The sequence below is a fragment of the Pelodiscus sinensis genome, chromosome 10, assembly GCF_049634645.1.
Source record: "Pelodiscus sinensis isolate JC-2024 chromosome 10, ASM4963464v1, whole genome shotgun sequence".
NCBI classification, from domain to species: Eukaryota; Metazoa; Chordata; order Testudines; family Trionychidae; genus Pelodiscus; species Pelodiscus sinensis.
The window spans coordinates 40,146,070-40,164,492 of NC_134720.1; the positions used below are offsets into that span (position 1 = coordinate 40,146,070).

General features: G+C 41.2%; 1 protein-coding gene across 6 annotated transcripts in view; it reads left to right on the plus strand.

Annotated features, from left to right (window-relative positions):
• FNDC3B (fibronectin type III domain containing 3B) overlaps positions 1-18,423 on the plus strand; it is a 392,297-nt gene that overhangs the window by 211,381 nt on the left and 162,493 nt on the right. For all 6 annotated transcript variants that reach the window (XM_075937961.1, XM_075937956.1, XM_075937959.1 and 3 more), the window contains exons 5-6: positions 6,039-6,285; positions 10,387-10,680. In XM_075937961.1, the coding sequence (XP_075794076.1) occupies positions 6,039-6,285; positions 10,387-10,680 (541 nt within the window). The remainder of the gene's footprint in view (positions 1-6,038; positions 6,286-10,386; positions 10,681-18,423) is intronic.

An 18,423-nucleotide genomic window follows, 5' to 3' on the forward strand; every position in this document is an offset into this window, starting at 1 on the left:
AGTGGCTGAATCAGGACGCCTGGGGCAGAGCAGCTGCGGTGCTGCTGGGTTGGTCCAGTAGCGCCGAGGAGCGGTGCTACTGGAGCAACCCAGCAGCACCCCAGCTGCTCTGCCCCAGGCGTCCCCAAGTCAGCCGCTGCTGAAACTGACCAGCGCTGACTACAGGAAGCCCGAGGCAGAGTTGCTCTGCCCCAGGCTTCCTGGAATCAGCTGCTGATCAGTTTCAGCAGCAGCTGACTTGGGGAAGCTTGGGGTTCTTAAATTGAATCTGTATGTAAGTCAGAACTGGCGGTCAGTTTCAGCAGCGGCTGAATCTGGACGCCAGTTCCGACTTACATACAGATTCAACTTAAGAACAAACCTACAGTCCCTATCTTGTACGTAACCCGGGGACTGCCTGTAATAGACCACCATTTTCCTAGGTCTTTTTCTTATTTCTAGCTAATCTGTACAATCTCTTCTTATTGCATTTTGTGTCCTTTATTTTATGCCTTAAGCCTTTCTGATTTTTGTCCCTCCGTGTTTGTGCAATTGTTTTGTGCCCAGGGCACACAGTATTAAAAAAAATCTGTGTATGTATGAAGTTCTAAAGAGAACCATTATAATAATGTAGTGTGTCCTGCAGAATACAAGCCATGGACTTTCACCCAGAAATTTCTGCATCAATGCCATAATTTCTAATGGAACTAACTGTATTTTCTAAAAAGACATCCAATCTTGATAAAAAATGTCAAGCAATAGAAAATGTACCACATCCCTATGTGTGTTGGGCCAACAGCTAGTTATAAGGCAGATGACAGATTGAGTGGGGAGGCCAAAGGAGGCAGTTGCTTCTGGTACCTCTTGATTTAAAAGGGCCCAGGGCCTCCAGACTGCCGCTACCATACCAGTGGGAGCACAGTATGGGGAGAACATTATATTATGTCAAATTAATGTATATTCAAATTCCACTGGAATTTTTACCCCCTCTGATAATTAAACCCCCAAAATAAAACATGAAACAAATACAGAAATTGTTCTATAATAATGTAATTTATGAGGCATCGTGCCTTTTAGACCAGAAAGCATTTAAAAACTAATGATAAATAACCTTTCCACTTGTTATAATTTGCAAGCAGACTAGACAATGAAAGTTGAAAACATTTTAATATGTATAGACTATGGGTAGCTAGGAATGTGTATTATCAACTAGTTGTTGTTTATATTCCAGTACCACACAACACTATAATCAGAGTTGGGGCCCATTGTACCAAGCACTGAACATGCATATACTGTAATAGAAAACAGTCCATATCTCAAGGAACTTACAGTCTAAAAGGGGAGACAGGCAACAGGTATAGATGAACAAAATATTTACTGACTTTCTTTAAATAACAAAATTTAACTTTCCCATTGTGCTACTTATAGAAATGGATCAAAACTATAGGGGACTAAGACCTTTTAATGTGAGGTGTCTGGATGACATGGGACCTGGATTTCATTTCCAAATGTGGTTTTGCAAAACTAAAATCTTTCCAACATGAATTTTACAAAATCAAAATCACCTGAAGTTTTGTTAAATTCTACTTAGTTACCTAGTCTCTTACATATGTTAAACTTAAAAAACAACAAATAGTCTGGTAGCACTTCATGGACTAACAAAATATGTAGATGGTATCATGAGCTTTTGTGGGCACAGCCCACTTCTTCATATGATTGGCGTATTGTCATTTATATATTAAGCACATGATGTCATAAGTAGACATCTGACCTGCAACTGCACAGTTGACAGGTGCATGTTGCACCTGCAAATTCCACATTCGGCCATGCAGAGGATTGTTTATAGGCTCGATCTGAACAGTTAAATGTCTTGCAGACACAACTGTATTGATAGCATTAATAAATTTGGGATTGAACAAATAAAAGCTGTTCTCTGGTAGCTCATTGATGGAATCAGTTAGTTATAAAACCAGCTTGACCCCCTGACTTCTCAAATACTCTCTGCTGCTCCTACATGCTGATATCTCTTAGTTCCTTCCAGTAACAGAAATTCATCTGAAGGTCTTCAAAAGGGCCTTGAGCATTTTTTTTTCCAGGAGTCATGTTGTAGAAGATGGATCGCAGTTTAATTTTCAGTTGCAATTACACCCAAATACACATACCACAATCCTTCTGTCTTGGTCAGTTTGTCATCAAAACCATAATATATATATAAAATCTAATGTAATTTTGCAGGTAAGAGCCTGTACTTCTCTGGTGTGTTCCAAGCCTTATTTCAGGCTTGGTCTAATGAAAGCCAAATGATGAAAAGACTTACTCTGTCACAGATTAGAATTTTTGGGCTTTAAATGTCAGTCAGGTTAGATCGTGATCTGGCCTTGAGATAAGTATAGTTGACATTTTATTATAAACTCTTATGCAAATAAACATTTATTTAAAAATCTGTGCATTTGGACACTTTTTTCCTCCTACCCCAAATTTCTTTCCAGTGTCTTGGCCAGAAATGATACATGGCTGGGGCATAAGGGATGTCATGAAACCAAAGAGAATAGAATATAAAAGATAGATAGTCTGAAATTACAGGAGTTAAAGTACTCTTATGATCTAAATGAATCCCTGTAGTGCCATTCAGTGTCTGTATAGAGCTTTATAAATCTGTGCAATTCAAGAACAAGTTTTCAAATTGCTGACCTACACTGTAGAGTAAAAGATTAATGACCAGCTATGTCAAACTAAATGCTTTGTATTCTGGATTACACAAAATAGCACTGGACAGATATTATACCGAAATGTATTAATACATAAGAAACTCAAATTCACACCAATGCTTTTGACTTGAATTTTTCCTCTGTACATGTTCCATTTAGAGGTGAAATGTCTCCTGTGGGTATATTATAGAAAAATAGAACTGGAAGATGGCATCTGGTCCTATCCCCTGTACTCATGGCAGGACTTGAGTATTATCTACACCAGGGCTGGGCAAGATACAGCCTGGGGACCAGATCCAGCCCATCTAACACTTTGATCTGGCCCATAGACTGCACCTGGCTTTTTTTCTGTTTACATCCTACTGCCTGTGCTGCCGAATTTCTAGGCAGCGGATAAATAAAATTAATGGAGATTGCCTATATCCTAGAACTGGAAGGGACCTTAAAACTCCAGTCTCCTGCCTTCACAACAGGACCAAGTACCATCCCTGACAAATTTTTGCCCCAAATGGCCTCTGCAAGCATTGAACTCACAACCCTGGATTTAGCAGGCCAAAGCTCAAACCACTGAGCTATGCTCCCCATGGCAACTTGATCCGGTTAACTTGGCTTGATGCTCCCATTGCAGTGCTATGCCAGCAAGGGCTGGAGCCGCAAGCCCTTTAAATAGCCAGAGCAACCCTGGGCAGCTGCAAGGCAATGGTAATGCGGTAATGGCAGGGCAGTAATTGAAAGGGCTTATGGCTCGCTGCTCCTGGCCCTGCTGCTACCATGTTGATTGGAAGGCATCTGGGGCTACTGCAGCTATTTAAAGGGCTCCAGATCATGTAGTTGCAGATGGCTACTAGACAGTGCAGTAACAGTGGGGCCGGAAGCTGCAAGCTCTTTGCTGTGTTTTTAACTTAAAGCCTCCAGCCCCAGACAGCTTGGGGGAGAGGCTAATCCCCAGCCCTGCTGCTTCTGGAGGAAGGGGGAAGCTGGCCCATGACAACATACCAAAATTCACTAAGTGGTCCCCTGTGAAAATTATTCCCCCCACTCAGGACAGAGGTTTGACTAACTTACGCTTAAAAATCTCCAGTGATGGAGATTTCACAACCTCCCTAGGTAATTTATTCCAGTGTTTCACCACCTTGACAAGTGGGAGTTTTTTCCTCACGGCCAGCCTAAACCTCCTTTGCTGCATTGTAAGCCCATTGCTTCTTGTCCTATCCTCAGAGGCTAAGAAGAACACATTTTCTCCCTTCTCCTTGCTAACAATCTTTTATGTACTTGAAAATGGTTATCCTGTCTCCTCTTAGTCTTCTCTTTTCTAGACTACACAAAACCATTTTTTTTCAATATTTCCTCATAGGTCATGTTTTTTAGACTCATTCATTTTTGTTGCTCTTCTCTGGACTTTCTCCGGTTTATCTACATCTTTCCTGAAATGTGATGCCCAGAACTGGACACAATACTCTAGTTGAGGTCTAATCAACGCAGAGTAGAGTGGAAAAATCACTTTTTCTGTCTTGCTTATGCTGGTCCATTTCCCTGTGTAGATGAATACTTGCTCTCTCAGATATCCCTCTTGACTCTGTGGGCTAACTTATGTAAGATAAAATTTTCCTGTTAATGAAAACACTCTTATTTTGTTGCTTTCTGGTATTGCCAGAATTGTTGTGTGCTCTAAATACAGATGCAGTTGACACTTGATAGTAGCAACATATTGGTGTTCTTTTGCCCTGTGTTGCTCTTAGGTCAGTGGTGGCCAACCTGAGTAGCCCACTGGGATTCTGTGTGTGGCCTGCAAGGTTGCCAGATTCCACTGGTTTCAACCCACATAGGTTTATTTCCTGCTGGTATTCCTAAAGTGACACACAAGTAGAGCAAGGCACATAAGGTAAGGTGCATGTGGACTGTTCATCATATTGTCCATGAGAGCTGGCACTCATTCTACATCCAATCAAAGCACTGCTACGATTCGTTTGGCACACCTGCAATTTCTAGGTATGCAACCACAGTTAGCAAACTACTCCCCCCTGGGATACTGTATTGGTTACTATAATCTTGTGCCCACTGAGATGAAGGAGGGTCACTCATGCAGCCCACTCACTAGCCTATATTGCCTATTGCTGTCCAAGATGGCTGTTGCTGTCATGAGGAGTGTTGCCTGACTAAAGGCATATGAAGAGCTGAGGGTTTTGGAAGTGGTGGGGCAGGCAACTTGGGTGCGGGAGAAGTTGGAGGGAGTGGGGGAGGGGAAACCCAAGGTTGCAGAATGGAGCAAGGGAACTCTGTAAGTGGCAGGAGAGTTGCCAGAATGGCTGAGTGAGATGATAGCTGGGGGCAGGCTGTGGATGCTCCTGCCGGCAGCTTTGTGCTCCTCTCAAGCGAGGTAGGGAGCTTGCAATGGAGGCGGAGGTGGCGCCTAGCAGAGACAGCAGGGGAGAAAAGGACAGGCCAGTGTTCTGTGGAGGGGGAGGTCCCTCAGTTCCCCACTGAAAAACAGCACACCTACACCCTGCCACCAGCCACTGAGAGGGAGGGGACAGCTCCGTGCATGGGTGTGGCTGGTCCCAGATACACCACATGGCAAAACAGAAATCCTTCTAGCCGTGGCTCTCAGAGTAGGGCTTTAAACTGTTGTTTAAAAAGTTAAACACTATGTGCAACGGATTAACTGTGGAGCAGCATGATGCAGTGGGCCCAGGCCAAGCCAGAGTATCCCGCATTAGCAACATGGCAAGCACAGCCAGGCTGCTCTACCCAGTTACATCCCTGCTCCAGAGTTGCACTCCCTCCCCAAAAAAATCCCTTTCTTCAGACCTGCTCCTGAAACTCCCCACTAAACATGCTCTCCACACAGGCTGTTAGGCCAAGTGGATGGGGCTTTGTGCCCGTGAGCTGTGCTGGTCTGGAGGGGAGTGGAAAACTGCAATTTGGAGGGGCAAAACTCCTGCATTCCTCTCTCTCTCCACCCCTGAGTGCGATGTTCCAGTATCACAAACATTGCTCTTATGCAGCGTCTATATTGCTGGTACCAAATGGACAATTCACAGTGGGGAAATGTTGCCTGTAAGTAGCAATTGCTCTTTTACAAGGTGTTGCAGCAAAATGTCTGCTCTCCTTATTCTCTCTCCTATTACTCCTGCAGATCTAACTAATTGAAATAGATGTATTAATTAATTAGCTTGGCTAGCTGAGTTTCCACTGAAAACCACATTATTGTTAAGACTGTGCTAATAGTAGCTTTAGATTTGTATGTTTTAATCCTAGCCAAGGAAAACTCATTTAAATAAGCAATGCAATTTAAAAAAATGTTATTTCAAATGAGACATAACGTATTAATTTTCCTGCTTCCCTTTTCAGGTGATAGAAGACAACACGGGCGTTCGCAGGGTGGTCGTTACACCCCAGTCTCCAGAGTGTTATCCTCCCAGTTATCCCTCCGCCATCTCTCCAACCCATCATTTACCTCCCTACCTGGCGCATCACCCCCATTTTATTCACAATTCTCATACTGCTTTCTACCCTCCTGTCACCGGTGGCCCTGGAGACATGCCACCCCAATTTTTTCCACAGCATCATCTTCCACCTACAATATATGGAGAACAAGGTGAGCAGAAAGAAATCCTTGGGTTTTAAAATTGTATCCAATGTGTTTGCAGTGCTGGGAAATTGAGTTTTGCAGATGGACAGTACTGTTGGGTCAGTGGTTTCCCCCATCTGAATGGAACTCCCTTCTTTATTCTACAAAGTGGGCAAGGTATTGGGGAGTGGATGCACCCAATGTGACAGAACTCAAGAACATTACAGCCTGAAAATTTAGTATACAGGATACAGACCTGACTTCTATTTCAGTTTTGTTGTAAACAAAGTTCTCCATCCTGTGTCTCTAAAGTGCCTGTGTGAGAGCCAAGCTTTTCTATCATCATTCAACACTGTGTCATAGCATTTTTTGCCCTGTATTCAAATTTTGCCAACCCTTGTTTGGGGATGGAGGCAAAGAGGAATTGGAAAGGGGGATTACCCGTTCTGACAAATCTTATGGCAGCTAATGTCAGAACCTAATAGAAGGTTTCCTCTTGGCATTAATGGATGCAGATGATACATCTTCCTGATCCCTTGTCATGTTACAGCTGAAGTGGCCTTCTCAGAAATAACAAAAAGAGATTTTCTGGTTAATCTGCTTCTTAAGAATGTGCAATAGGTCATTTTAAAAGCAGTATCTGGTCCCCAAGGGTAACCAGACAGCCTTAATCATCACAAGATAAGTAAATAATTCAAGTGAAAGGAGGGAAAGCTCACTTTATTTCTGGCGGCACTATGCATTGTTATGTCTGTTCCACCCATGAGATAGTCTTTGTGTGGTCTAAAAGAGTGTGTTAATCAAAAAGAAATGAAGTTACTGAACCTACATCAGCAAAACTACTTGAATTACTTAACATGGCAAGTTTCTCTTTGGAGATTAATTTTTTTTTCGTTTACTGCCAAATTATGGAATTTCACAGAATTCAGCTGAATCATCAGAGAGAGGTTTGCAACTGAGATCTATAGACATGGATATTTATCTGCTTCATTTTCCTATTCCCAGTTTTATATTGATTGATAAATTTAATATTCTTCTCAAGAATGAAGTATTATAATCTTGGATTTTATTAGACAAAAGAAAAACTCTACACTGCGCCTTTTAGATATTTTTGCCTCATCCAAAACAATATCATAGCCAAAAACATTAGGAACACATTTTCCAAGTAATTCAAGATCTCACATACCTTACTTGTTTGTGTTTCATAGAGAGCTAATAAAAATTGTGGCATTTCGATCTTGTGAAGTATTACAATATTTTTACAACTTTTAAAAGTCACTGATTCAGTTTGGCCTTTTCAGTAGGAACTTGTTTCATTTCAACATACCCATGAGACACCATACAGGCAGTGTCCGGATTACGCGGATCCCACTTATGTTGGATCCGTACTTACGAACGGGGCTTTTCTCGCCCCAGAGGACGCGGGCGGCGGGACTGCCCAGATGCGCCTCGGTCCCGCCGCCCGCGTCCTCCGAGGTGAGAAAAGCTGCTCCGCGTCTCCCTGGTCTGCTGGAGCAAAGCTAGTCCCCCCGCCCCCCCTCCAGCAGACCAGGCTTTTCTCGCGGATGCCTGTGGTAGAGCAGCTGGGGCGCTGCCGAGGAGCGGCGCTACTGGACCAACCCAACAGCACCCTAGCTGCTCTGCCCCAGGCGTCCCCAAGTCAGCCGCTGCTGAAACTGACCAGCGGCTGACTACAGGAAGCCCGAGGCAGAGTGGCTCTGCCCTGGGCTTCCTGGAATCAGCCGCTGATCAGTTTCAGCAGCAGCTGACTTGGGGACACCTGGGGTAGAGCAGCTGGGGTGCTGCCGGATTGGTCCCCGCAGCACCGAGGTGCGGCGCTGCGGGGACCTACCCGGCAGCACCCCAGCTGCTCTGTTCCAGGCATCCAGATTCAGCTGCTGTTGAAACTGATCAGCAGCTGATTCCAGGAAGCCCAGGGCAGAGAAACTCTGCCTCGGGCTTCCTGTAGTCAGCCGCTGGTCAGTTTCAGCAGCGGCTGAATCTGGACGCCAGTACTGACTTAAGTACAAATTCAACTTAAGAACAAACCTACAGTCCCTATCTTGTACGTAACCCGGGGACTGCCTGTAGTAGATTAGCCAGAAAGCCAACATGTATCATGGGAGATGTAGTTCAGCTAGAGACCCTAACCCATAAGGCTGGTTGATTGATTTTACAGAAAATTCCTGACCAACTCTATATGTACATTGGTTGTTTCACAAAAATCAGGATATCTTTTTAAAAAAAATATTACAGCAACACTTTCAAGGTATATCAGTAAGATTATATCCAATCAGATAGGATAGGAATTTTACATTCCTTTCAATTGTTTCCTTTTACAAAGACACAGTTTTCCTATCTCTAGTACAGCTTTTTTGTTTATCAGGGAAGCTAATAGAAAGGCTCTAGCACATAAGTAGACATTCAGACTACCAGTTGCCAGTACTGTAGGAGGAAAATATTCCTGTATCCTTGGGTTACCAGTCTGTTGTACAAATTCACAGGGTACAAAAATAGTGTTGATGACTACTTTGCCTGGAGTGGTGTCATGGATGTAGGCAACACTAAAAAAAAAAAAAAAAAATCTAACCTCTGAGTATTACCTGAATGACCTCTCATATCAATTCACTGACCCCAGCATGTTTTATTGCAGAATGGATTATGCATTAAGCAAAAGAACTATTACATATTATTTTCTTTTCCTGAAAGCCCTACATGTAGATTCTTCCTTATCAGCTACTTCCTCCAACCCCCGAAGTACCATTGATTGCATTTAATGTATCACATTCTTAAAATACTATATATAGGCAGCTACTTGATGCAATCACTTTAATGCTATCATGTTGCTGGATAAGGAAGGATAAATGACAAGACACTTCTAAAAGAAAGGAAGTAAAAGAACCAAGCAACTGGAGCAGTTCAACAAGTTCTAATTAAAGTGTGTATGGCAAATTCTGTTTAAAAAACAAAGGATTAACACTAGAGCTGGGGAGAATGTTTGCTTTGGAAACCAAAACTCTGTTTGATTTTATAGACTGGGATGAGTATTGAATTAATCTAGGCTCAGCTTTAATGAATCTTGGGTTTCTTCAGGATTTTGTATTGAAATAAAGCAAACATGTATTCTCATTTGTTTGGCTTTGAGCTTGAGTTTGCTTGAACTCCAAACACAATCCACAGGTTAATGAACACATGTCAGGGAAAAATGAAAAAAATGTTTATATAATTTCCTGCAAACCAAAATAACCAAATTTCTTCCAGCCATTCATGGAAGTTCATTTTCAAGTTATTTAAAACAGTATGTATTTTAACAGTACAAAATAACATTTTGTGATAAATTTCTTTTCTTTCCTTCAGCGGTTCCCAACCTTTTCCAGATGGGGACCCATTTTGACAATTCAGGAAGACTTGGTGACCCAAGGCAATTCAAAAACGGGAGGAACAGGGAGGGCAGGGCCACCTGGGGAGACACTTAGCAACCCTTTTGAAATGTAATAGCGATCCATATTTGGGTCCGAACCCATTGGTTGGGAACCCATAGGTTGGGAAACGCATTTGCTCATCTCAGCTCCCACATTATTGTGTGCCTTCATTTGCTGCAGCTACGTGCATCCGCATTTGTGGGAGGCAGTAGACTATTGCAAAGTCTGGCTGTTCTAGAAAACCTAGATGACCAATGGATGACTTTGAACCCTCTGCACAACAACCCATTTTTGATTACACTAAGGCTGTAGGCTTGGTTGCTATTAATTTATGTGGAGCTTTTTCTTCAATTTCAATCTGCTTTAGTTTTAGCTCTTTCCTGGGTTTTGCTGTGAGGTCCAATAAGAAGCACAAAGACTCAGATCAAAACTCCTCCATCTGTATTTATTTGATTTTCCATGCTAATCACTTTCTGTCATTAAACCTGAAATAATGTGTGTCAGGTTTATGGAACAGGTTTTCCAGCCTTGCAAGTAACCAGGTTGAATCTCAGGTTTGCTGTGCAAATCTATCTTTGATACATTTTTCATAGCGTCATTTAGAGATGGGTGAAGGGCTGATGAGTTCTAAGTTAGGATGTTATTCTGTGTCTGAATTATGATGATTTTAGCTTTCAGGTAATGCCTTTACATTCTTGTTTTTCAGAAATTTTACCACTATTTGGAATGTCCAGCTACATTACCAGAGAAGACCAGTACAGCAAATCACAGCACAAAAAACTCAAAGACAGACAAATTGATCGCCAGAATCGCCTCAACAGCCCTCCTTCATCCATCTATAAAAGCCACGTTGGCAACTGCACATCTGTGTACAATGGTTATGCAAAGAGTCACAATGGAGCAAGCAGTGGCGGAGGAGGTGGTGGGGGAGCACCGGGAGTAAAAAAAACAGAGCGCAGAGCAAGAAGCAGCCCAAAGTCTAATGAGCAAGAAACACATGGTAATTTGAAAGATTATTTTAATTATTGAACTTTGCAGGCTTGCAAAAATTTGCCTGTGAATGCATAAAACAATACAACATGCATGTAAAAATTGCTAATATGGTGTTGACTTAAAATCTAAACTGTGTACTTTGAGTTGCAGTGTTATGGGTTTTTTTTTAAAAGGAAACCTCCCCCTCCTGACTTTCATGAGTATCTCCCATTAATAATCCCATTCTTAAAAACATCTTTCTACAGCATATGATCTGAGTAACTTTCTGGTTCTGAGTGACTTTGCACTTCACATAAATCCATTAAGCACCTCAGAATTGAAAACCATTTGAGCCCGTTGTATCCTTACATTGTATCTCAATCTGTATTTTAGAGTATGTCTGTCAGTGAGTTCATCTGTCTGTCTTTGTGTCTGCAAGTCCATTTGTTCAAGAACTCCTTCTGAATGGTAAGAGCTAGGACCACAACATTTGGTATTCAGCTTCCTCTTACCATAACCTAAAGCAAGGTCCTTGGTTGTGCAAGGAAAATGGGAAATACGGGGAATGGGACTTTTTTCCAGAACATGAAAAGGGAGGGGGCAGGGCAGAGGAACATGATACTCACAGTGACCAGATATACTGCAGTGACCACTGGGGACAGCCGCACCAATAAGACACTGACTAGCTGTGGACAGGGCTCTGCATGTTGCCAATGGAGCAGGTAAGTGCCCGCCACCCCAGATAATACTGGGGAGCTGGCCAGTCCTGAACCTCTGCACCAGCCAGCCCCCTGTACCTTCCGGACCCCACCTGGGAGACACCCACACCCCCAAAGGAAAGGCTGAGAACCATGCTGTAGCCTTTTCATTTATTTATTAACAAATTCCATAAGCTTTATTTTTCAGAATTTAATTTTTTTTTAATGCAGAATTTAAAATTTTTTTGGTGCAAAGTGCCTTCAGGAGTAGCTGTCAATAATCCGATCCTCTTCTTCCTATGGTGTAGAGTTGCTGGGGCCTTTGGGAGTATGACATGGTTATTTTTATTTGATTACTATGTTTCTGATTATTTTGTTTGTTTGCATTGGGATTATTGTGAACAGGCTTTTTTCTCTTGTACTAGAGGATTATGGTAATGCAAATAAACACTTTGGCATAAATCAAAATAAAAAAATAATATCTGCTAGAACAGTCACACAATGTGGGTACGTCTAGACTACAGGGTTTTGTCGACAGATACTGTCGACAAAGCTTCTGTCGACAAAGAGCATCTAGACTACATTCAGTTCTGTCGACAAAGCAAGCTGCTTTGTCGACAAAACCCTGTAGTCTAGACACAACCCTACATGCAATAACACCTTCTGTCGACAGAACTCTGTTGACAGAAAGTGTTATGCCTCGTAAAATGAGGTTTACCAGCGTCGACAAAACTGCTGAGTTCTGTCGACGTTATGTCGACAGAACTCAGCGGTAGTGTAAATACGGGTATAGTTTTGTCGACAAAAGTCCACTTTTGTCGACAAAAGTCCACTTTTGTCGACAAAACTCTGTAGTCTAGACACATCCTGTAAGGGCTAGAAATCTCTTACCTTTCTCTGACCTGTGCCTTTTATCATAATTATTAGGTTAAAAGTGTTTTAGGGCCCCTTGTCTAATTTACAGGATACTGTTTATGGAAGAAAATCTGCAGCACCTAGTGTCAGAGGGGTTCAACGTGCAGGGATAAAAGTAGCAATGAAGACATTCAGGCTTGGGCTGGAAACCTAGGGATGGTTTCGGGCACTGGGCTCTATCCCAAAGATGAAGATCTGCACTGTTATTTTTACCCTTTGACCTGAGTGAATTGACTCGAGCTTTGAGACTCAGGGTTTGTCTAGACTAGGATTTTTTTCCGAAAGGAGATATGCAATTCGGTGCTAAATTGCATATCTTCCGATTGCTTTTTCAAAAGTGGGTTTTTTGAAAGTGAAAGTAGTCTGGATGCGGGGGTTATTTCGGAAAAAAACAATAACCCCTTTTTCAAAAAAATCCGCTCTTCCTAAAAAAAAGGAGGTTCTTTTTCAAAAAAAAAAAAAAGAAAAACAACCCCAGCATCCAGACTTCTTTCATTTTAGAAAAAAAACCCGCTTTCAAAAAAGTGATCGGAAGAAGATATGAAAATTAGTGCTGAATTTGCATATCTCCTTTAGAAAAAAAAACCCTAGTCTAGACGTACCCTCAGCATTGCAGCTTTTCCTTTGCAATATAGATGTACGTATTGAGACTTAGGGAAGATTTACTTGGATCTGGAGGAGATTTGGATTATGTCTTCCTATTTGTTTTTTTCCCATCTCCAGGGCTGCCCATCTTTCTCTTTTCTCATCTTAAACATATAGGAGTGTAATTGTTGTTACTCATCACTGGTGAGGAAAACAGAAGTGCTATGTAGACAGCAGTGAAACTTATCAAAGAAAGATAATTTCACAGTGGAAGCCATTTGCTCTTCTGCAAAAGCATTGTGTGCTGCACAAGTGGGATTTGAGTGAAACCGGCTTCCAGGACAGGAAAGCAAGAAAAGGGGAGTAAATCCAAAGAAGAGAGAGAAGGATTGCAGAACAAAATGTAGAGAGGAACAGATAAGTCCCTAGTGGGGGACCCTCCTGCATCAGACCAGGCACTTTGTAATCTTATAGGCTTTGAATGGCTTTTGTTTGTACGTTATGTCAGCAGCCTGTGAGAAGAAGTGGTTATGGAACTTCCAGTCGAGGGGCCTAATTTACACACTGTGCTGATGGCAAATTTTCCATTGAAACCAATGGTATCTCTGTGTATGAAGTGGCTGCCAGGCTGGCCTCTTAATTTCGTACAGCTGTCTTCAATAGAAATTGAAAAGGAACTTTTCTGTTGCTAATGGTGCAGATTGTTACATCCAATACTGACTTCATGCTACTAGGCTGGCAAAGTAATATTATGTGCCATAAACCCTACTGATATTGAGTACCAGTGTTGCTGACTAGATAGAATATAATTACCGCAAAGGACTAAGTTTCCAAGGAAGATCTTCAAGAGCAATGGGAAAATTACAGCCCTTCCCCACTTCAACTGCCAACCTTCCTTCCAAAGAAAGCACTTGAAAAGCTAATACAGTACATAGTTCTGATGATGAATTATTAGCCTGAGTGGAATCTGAGTGTAGGGTCGCACGGTGCATGCTACCTGGTACAACCAGTATTGCTAGATTCAGGTATGTAAAAATTATACCAGAAAAGACAAATTAAATGAGGAATAGAGGGAGAATTAGAGGCGTAGAGAAGATAACATGAAAATAAATGATAGAAATGTAGCCGTGTTAGTCTGGTGTAGCTGAAACAAAATGCAGGACTATGTAGCACTTTAAAGACTAACAAGATGGTTTATTAGATGATAAGCTTTTGTGGGCCAGACCCACTTCCTCAGATCAAATAGTGGAAGAAAATAGTCACAACCATATATACCAAAGGATACAATTAAAAAAAAGGATACAATTAAAAAAATACAATTAATATGTGTTCATTTTTTAAAATTGTATCCTTTGGTATATATGGTTGTGACTATTTTCTTCCACTATTTGATCTGAGGAAGTGGGTCTGGCCCACGAAAGTTCATCATCTAATAAACCATCTTGTTAGTCTTTAAAGTGCTACATAGTTCTGTATTTTGTTTCATGAAAATAAATATGATCTCATATTGTATGTAGCTCAATAAAATATAACTCCTTCTTGCCTCTTCATATAGTGCTGTCTATGTAACTGGCTCAGCAAATTTGTGAAATGAATTGTGTGTATTTTTTGTGTGCATAAATGTTGCATCATGCTGTGCTTAGTGGGAATTAGTTAGATTTTATGTTTTGCCTAGGGAATAGAAAAGAAAGATTTCTAATCTTCGTTGTCTCGGCCTGACAGAGTTTCTCCTCCTATGTGATTTTTGAAGCCGGGATGAAATTTATGAAGCAGCACACCTGTGCTGTCCTCACACAGTAGTTACCTTTGTTTCTATAACAGTATGTAATGTTAATAAGGCCTGGCATGTCAAGGCTGCAGACAAAGGCCTTTCTTTCATTTTTGTTTTGTAACGTTTTGCTGTGTCTTTTGACTGCAACAGATAATTTTTAATGTCTGTAGTTGAAATTAGAAAACTAAAACAGGTTTTTAGTATCTTGCCAGGGAAGTGATCCTTGAGAAATGAATGGGAGGCCTCTGTATTAATTTGTTCACCACTTTGTCAGGGACAATGCAAAATGGGTTGTGTGTCAAAGAGAAGAGGCCTCTCAGTATAACCTGTTTGGACTAGATGCTCTGCTGTCGTGAAGGGAATTGGCCTTACAATACTGATTCTTGCCAGAGAGCGTTGTGCCTTCTTTTGCTCACGGTGTTGAGAAATGAACCCTTCTTTGGATTTTGGACATTTCTCATCTCCTTTTATATCATGGGGCCTCTCTGAATTACAGTTTTGCCTCTAGTTGCTAAGGCCAGGCAGTTCTGCAGTCCAACACTGCTCCACAGCTGTGGAACAAGAACATAATTGAAATGCCAAAAAAATTAGTGAAGTCAGGGCAATGGAACGTCCACTCTGTCAGCCAAGAAGTCTTTAAAAGTGGAAATGGACCAAATGATGGAAAATCACATGGTGTCTTCCATCAAAATGGGGAAAAAATCCTTCTTGGCAGGAGATCAAGTAATTAATGGCACTCTATCTCTTCCTAACCTAACACAGCAAACAACTTGCTGGCATTTTGAAATTGAGTGACAAGCCCATTCCCAACTATGGCTGCACTGGAGTAAGTCTATGATTCATGTGGCATGAACGCCATAGCCCAAATGCTGTTCGGGGGGCAACAAAAGAGGAATAAAAAGCAATTCTTCAGAATTAGGAGGAATTTTCCCACAGGGAATGTGGTGCTTGTTACTGTCTTAGCAAATGTTTGTAAAAATCTTTGGGATTTTAGGAGATGGACAGAAAGGTGCAAATGTGGGCAAGGGAAACCTTATAAACAGAAGTACCATATGTGGTAGGTTTCCTTACATAAATTCATAGAACTAGACGTGTGATGTGTTTTATAGTATGTAAACTTTGTAGGTCAGATCCGCATTTTGCTTGATGTTTGTATGAAATCGTAGCTGGCAGGCTCATTCTGAATATTCAAAGCAATCTGGTAAGCCAGCTTCTGTGATGTGATTTTGGCAGGCATGTTGCTGTCACTTAAACAACAACAGTCTTGTTGCCACACTGGCTGCCAAGGGATGGTGCTTTAGGATCCCTATACATAACTGGTGCAGAAATTGTCAGGTACTGGATTGTGGTTGTCTTGTGTGAGTAGAAACAACGCTATTTAAAATCAGTGCTGGACTACATGGTGTAAAAATTGTTTACTCAAAGGAAAGGGCTTTTTAAGAACAGTTGTAGTGTTCTAATTTGGAATCCTGAATCCGGTTTTCTCTGTTGCTTCTCAGTTCAGATTCTGGGTTGCATGCACTGTATTCTTATTGACAGACACATTTGAAGCTTTTGTCTTTTACAGAGCTGTATGCATGCTTTCAGTAGCAGTGTCTCCTAACTTAACACTTTTAAAAGGCTCTTTTATTGGGGAAACAATGTAGTCTAATGGATTGGGTGCTGGATTGAGATTTAGGAGATATGAGTCCTATTCCTGGCTCTGATTTTGGGTGAGAGCTAAATGCAAAATAAAATGTGTGACTTTAAACAAGTCATTTCATCCTACTACTTTTGTCTTTAAATTATGAACACAGGGTCTGTGTATCATTATGCATCTGTATGTTACCTAAGACATTAGGGCCCGAAACTTGGATGTAACCTGAAGATGTAACCATAATACTGGTAAATCATATGAATAATACAAATATGAAGTAGCAACTGCTGTATACCACGCAAGAACAATTTTTGTATTCATTGGAAAAAGTGTGATGCAAATCACTGGGTCTGTAATTCCCAGACGACTGATACACTCAATCTTTAAAATGTATAATAGTGTCCTGCTTTTCTGTCACAGCAGTGAATGAGCATTTTGGAAAATTGGGCTTCATGTCAATATTTCACTGCTTCCTCCTCGTCCTAAGAGAAGTATGGGGCTTTCCAGAGAACTGATTCAGCTTGGGGTTGAGGTATGGGGGGAGGAGGAGTAGAGAAGGAAGGGATACATTGATGGTAAGAATTAAATCAATAGGTCTGTACAGAAATGGAAGCCCTGATTCAGAGGAGCACTTAACTATGTGCTTAGCTTTATAAACCTTACAACATGTGTAAGTGGAGTCTAGAATGGAGTCTAGCATGTAAAATCTTGATTAATCAGTTAACTGGTTAAAAGTTAGGTTAATCTAACACTTAACCAGTTAATTTACTGAGAGAGGTCCCGGCCACATCCATGTGGGGCAGGCTGCCAGCCGGCGGCCCCATGAAGGGGCATGGTAGGACTGGAGCAACCCTTCTCCTCTACCCCCATGGCAGGCCAGAGGTAGAGGCTGCTCCCAGGGAACTGGTTAACCATTCATATCTCTAGAATGGGAATACTTTCCTGAATCTGGGCCCAAATAAGATTTGTAGAAACAACTCTAAAATCGCCATAATATTAATAGATGGTTTCTGTGGATCAGTTTTAAAGATTTCATTTTGTTTTCTTTTTTGAATTCTTTATAATTTTTCTGTAAGAAAGCTTATTAATTATTACAGTAGTACCCAAAATATACAGAACTATAAAATTCATTGTAATTGTTAGTTAAGTTTTCTAAACTAATATCCTATTCCAATATCAATTTTTTTCATATTAGGAATTATAGCCTGAGCAGCATCCTCTATCCTGTAACAAATTATCTGTTATTTGTGTAGTGCTATAAACTGTTGTTTAAGCATATTTCTTATTTATGTTAGAAAGTTTTAAATTCATATAAGAAATAATTATCTCTAAAATGTTCAACTAAAATGTTAACTTAATGCTGTGTTTTAGTCCTGTTGATTAGGGATGTAAAATTTCGATTAATTGGCTAATCACATAGTCGATGCAATTTGCAATTTTGATTTTTCTGTGAGTCAGTGGCCCCTGACCAAAAAAAGGTTCCCCACCCCTGTGCTAGGGTCTCTGTATCTCGTGGCTAGCAGAGAGATGTCTATTTTGGTTTAGGAGCATGAGTTGCAATACTGATTGCTCCAATAGATTTTCCTTTCAGCCTCTTATGACTAGCAAGATCCAGTGGGGACAGAATTGTGTCTGCAAGGTAGAAAATGTTGACTGTCAGTAAAGGAGAAAGGTGCGTTTGCTGGAAAGTGGTAAGATATGCCTTAAAGGTAGGAGTGACCCTTGGAGAGTTGGGGATGGGAGAAAGGAAGGAAAATTGATTGCGTTAATATGAACAATTTGCTGACAGTGCAGCAAATCTTTGAGCACTACTGATCATTTGAGAACTGTCTGGACCTGGCACTCTTGAGCATATGCTATAGGGTTTCTGTTTTTAAACCATAATTGTAACTTTTTAAAGAACTGTCTTAAACAACCTTTTTTTTTTAATGGCAAGGTTTCCTGACAGAGGAGAAGTCAGTCAAATTCATGTCCCATTCACACTGTCCTTTGTAAATTATAGCCTGTGTCACTTCCTGTACACAAACCCCATGATTTCCTTCTTGGTCATGTAGGGCAGTGGCCTGGTACACTGTGGGGTTTTGCAGGAGTGCTTATAGACTGTGTGGGCAGATAGGTTGGCTTTGAATAGTTTTGTAATGCTTATGTTTATTTTATTGCTCAAAC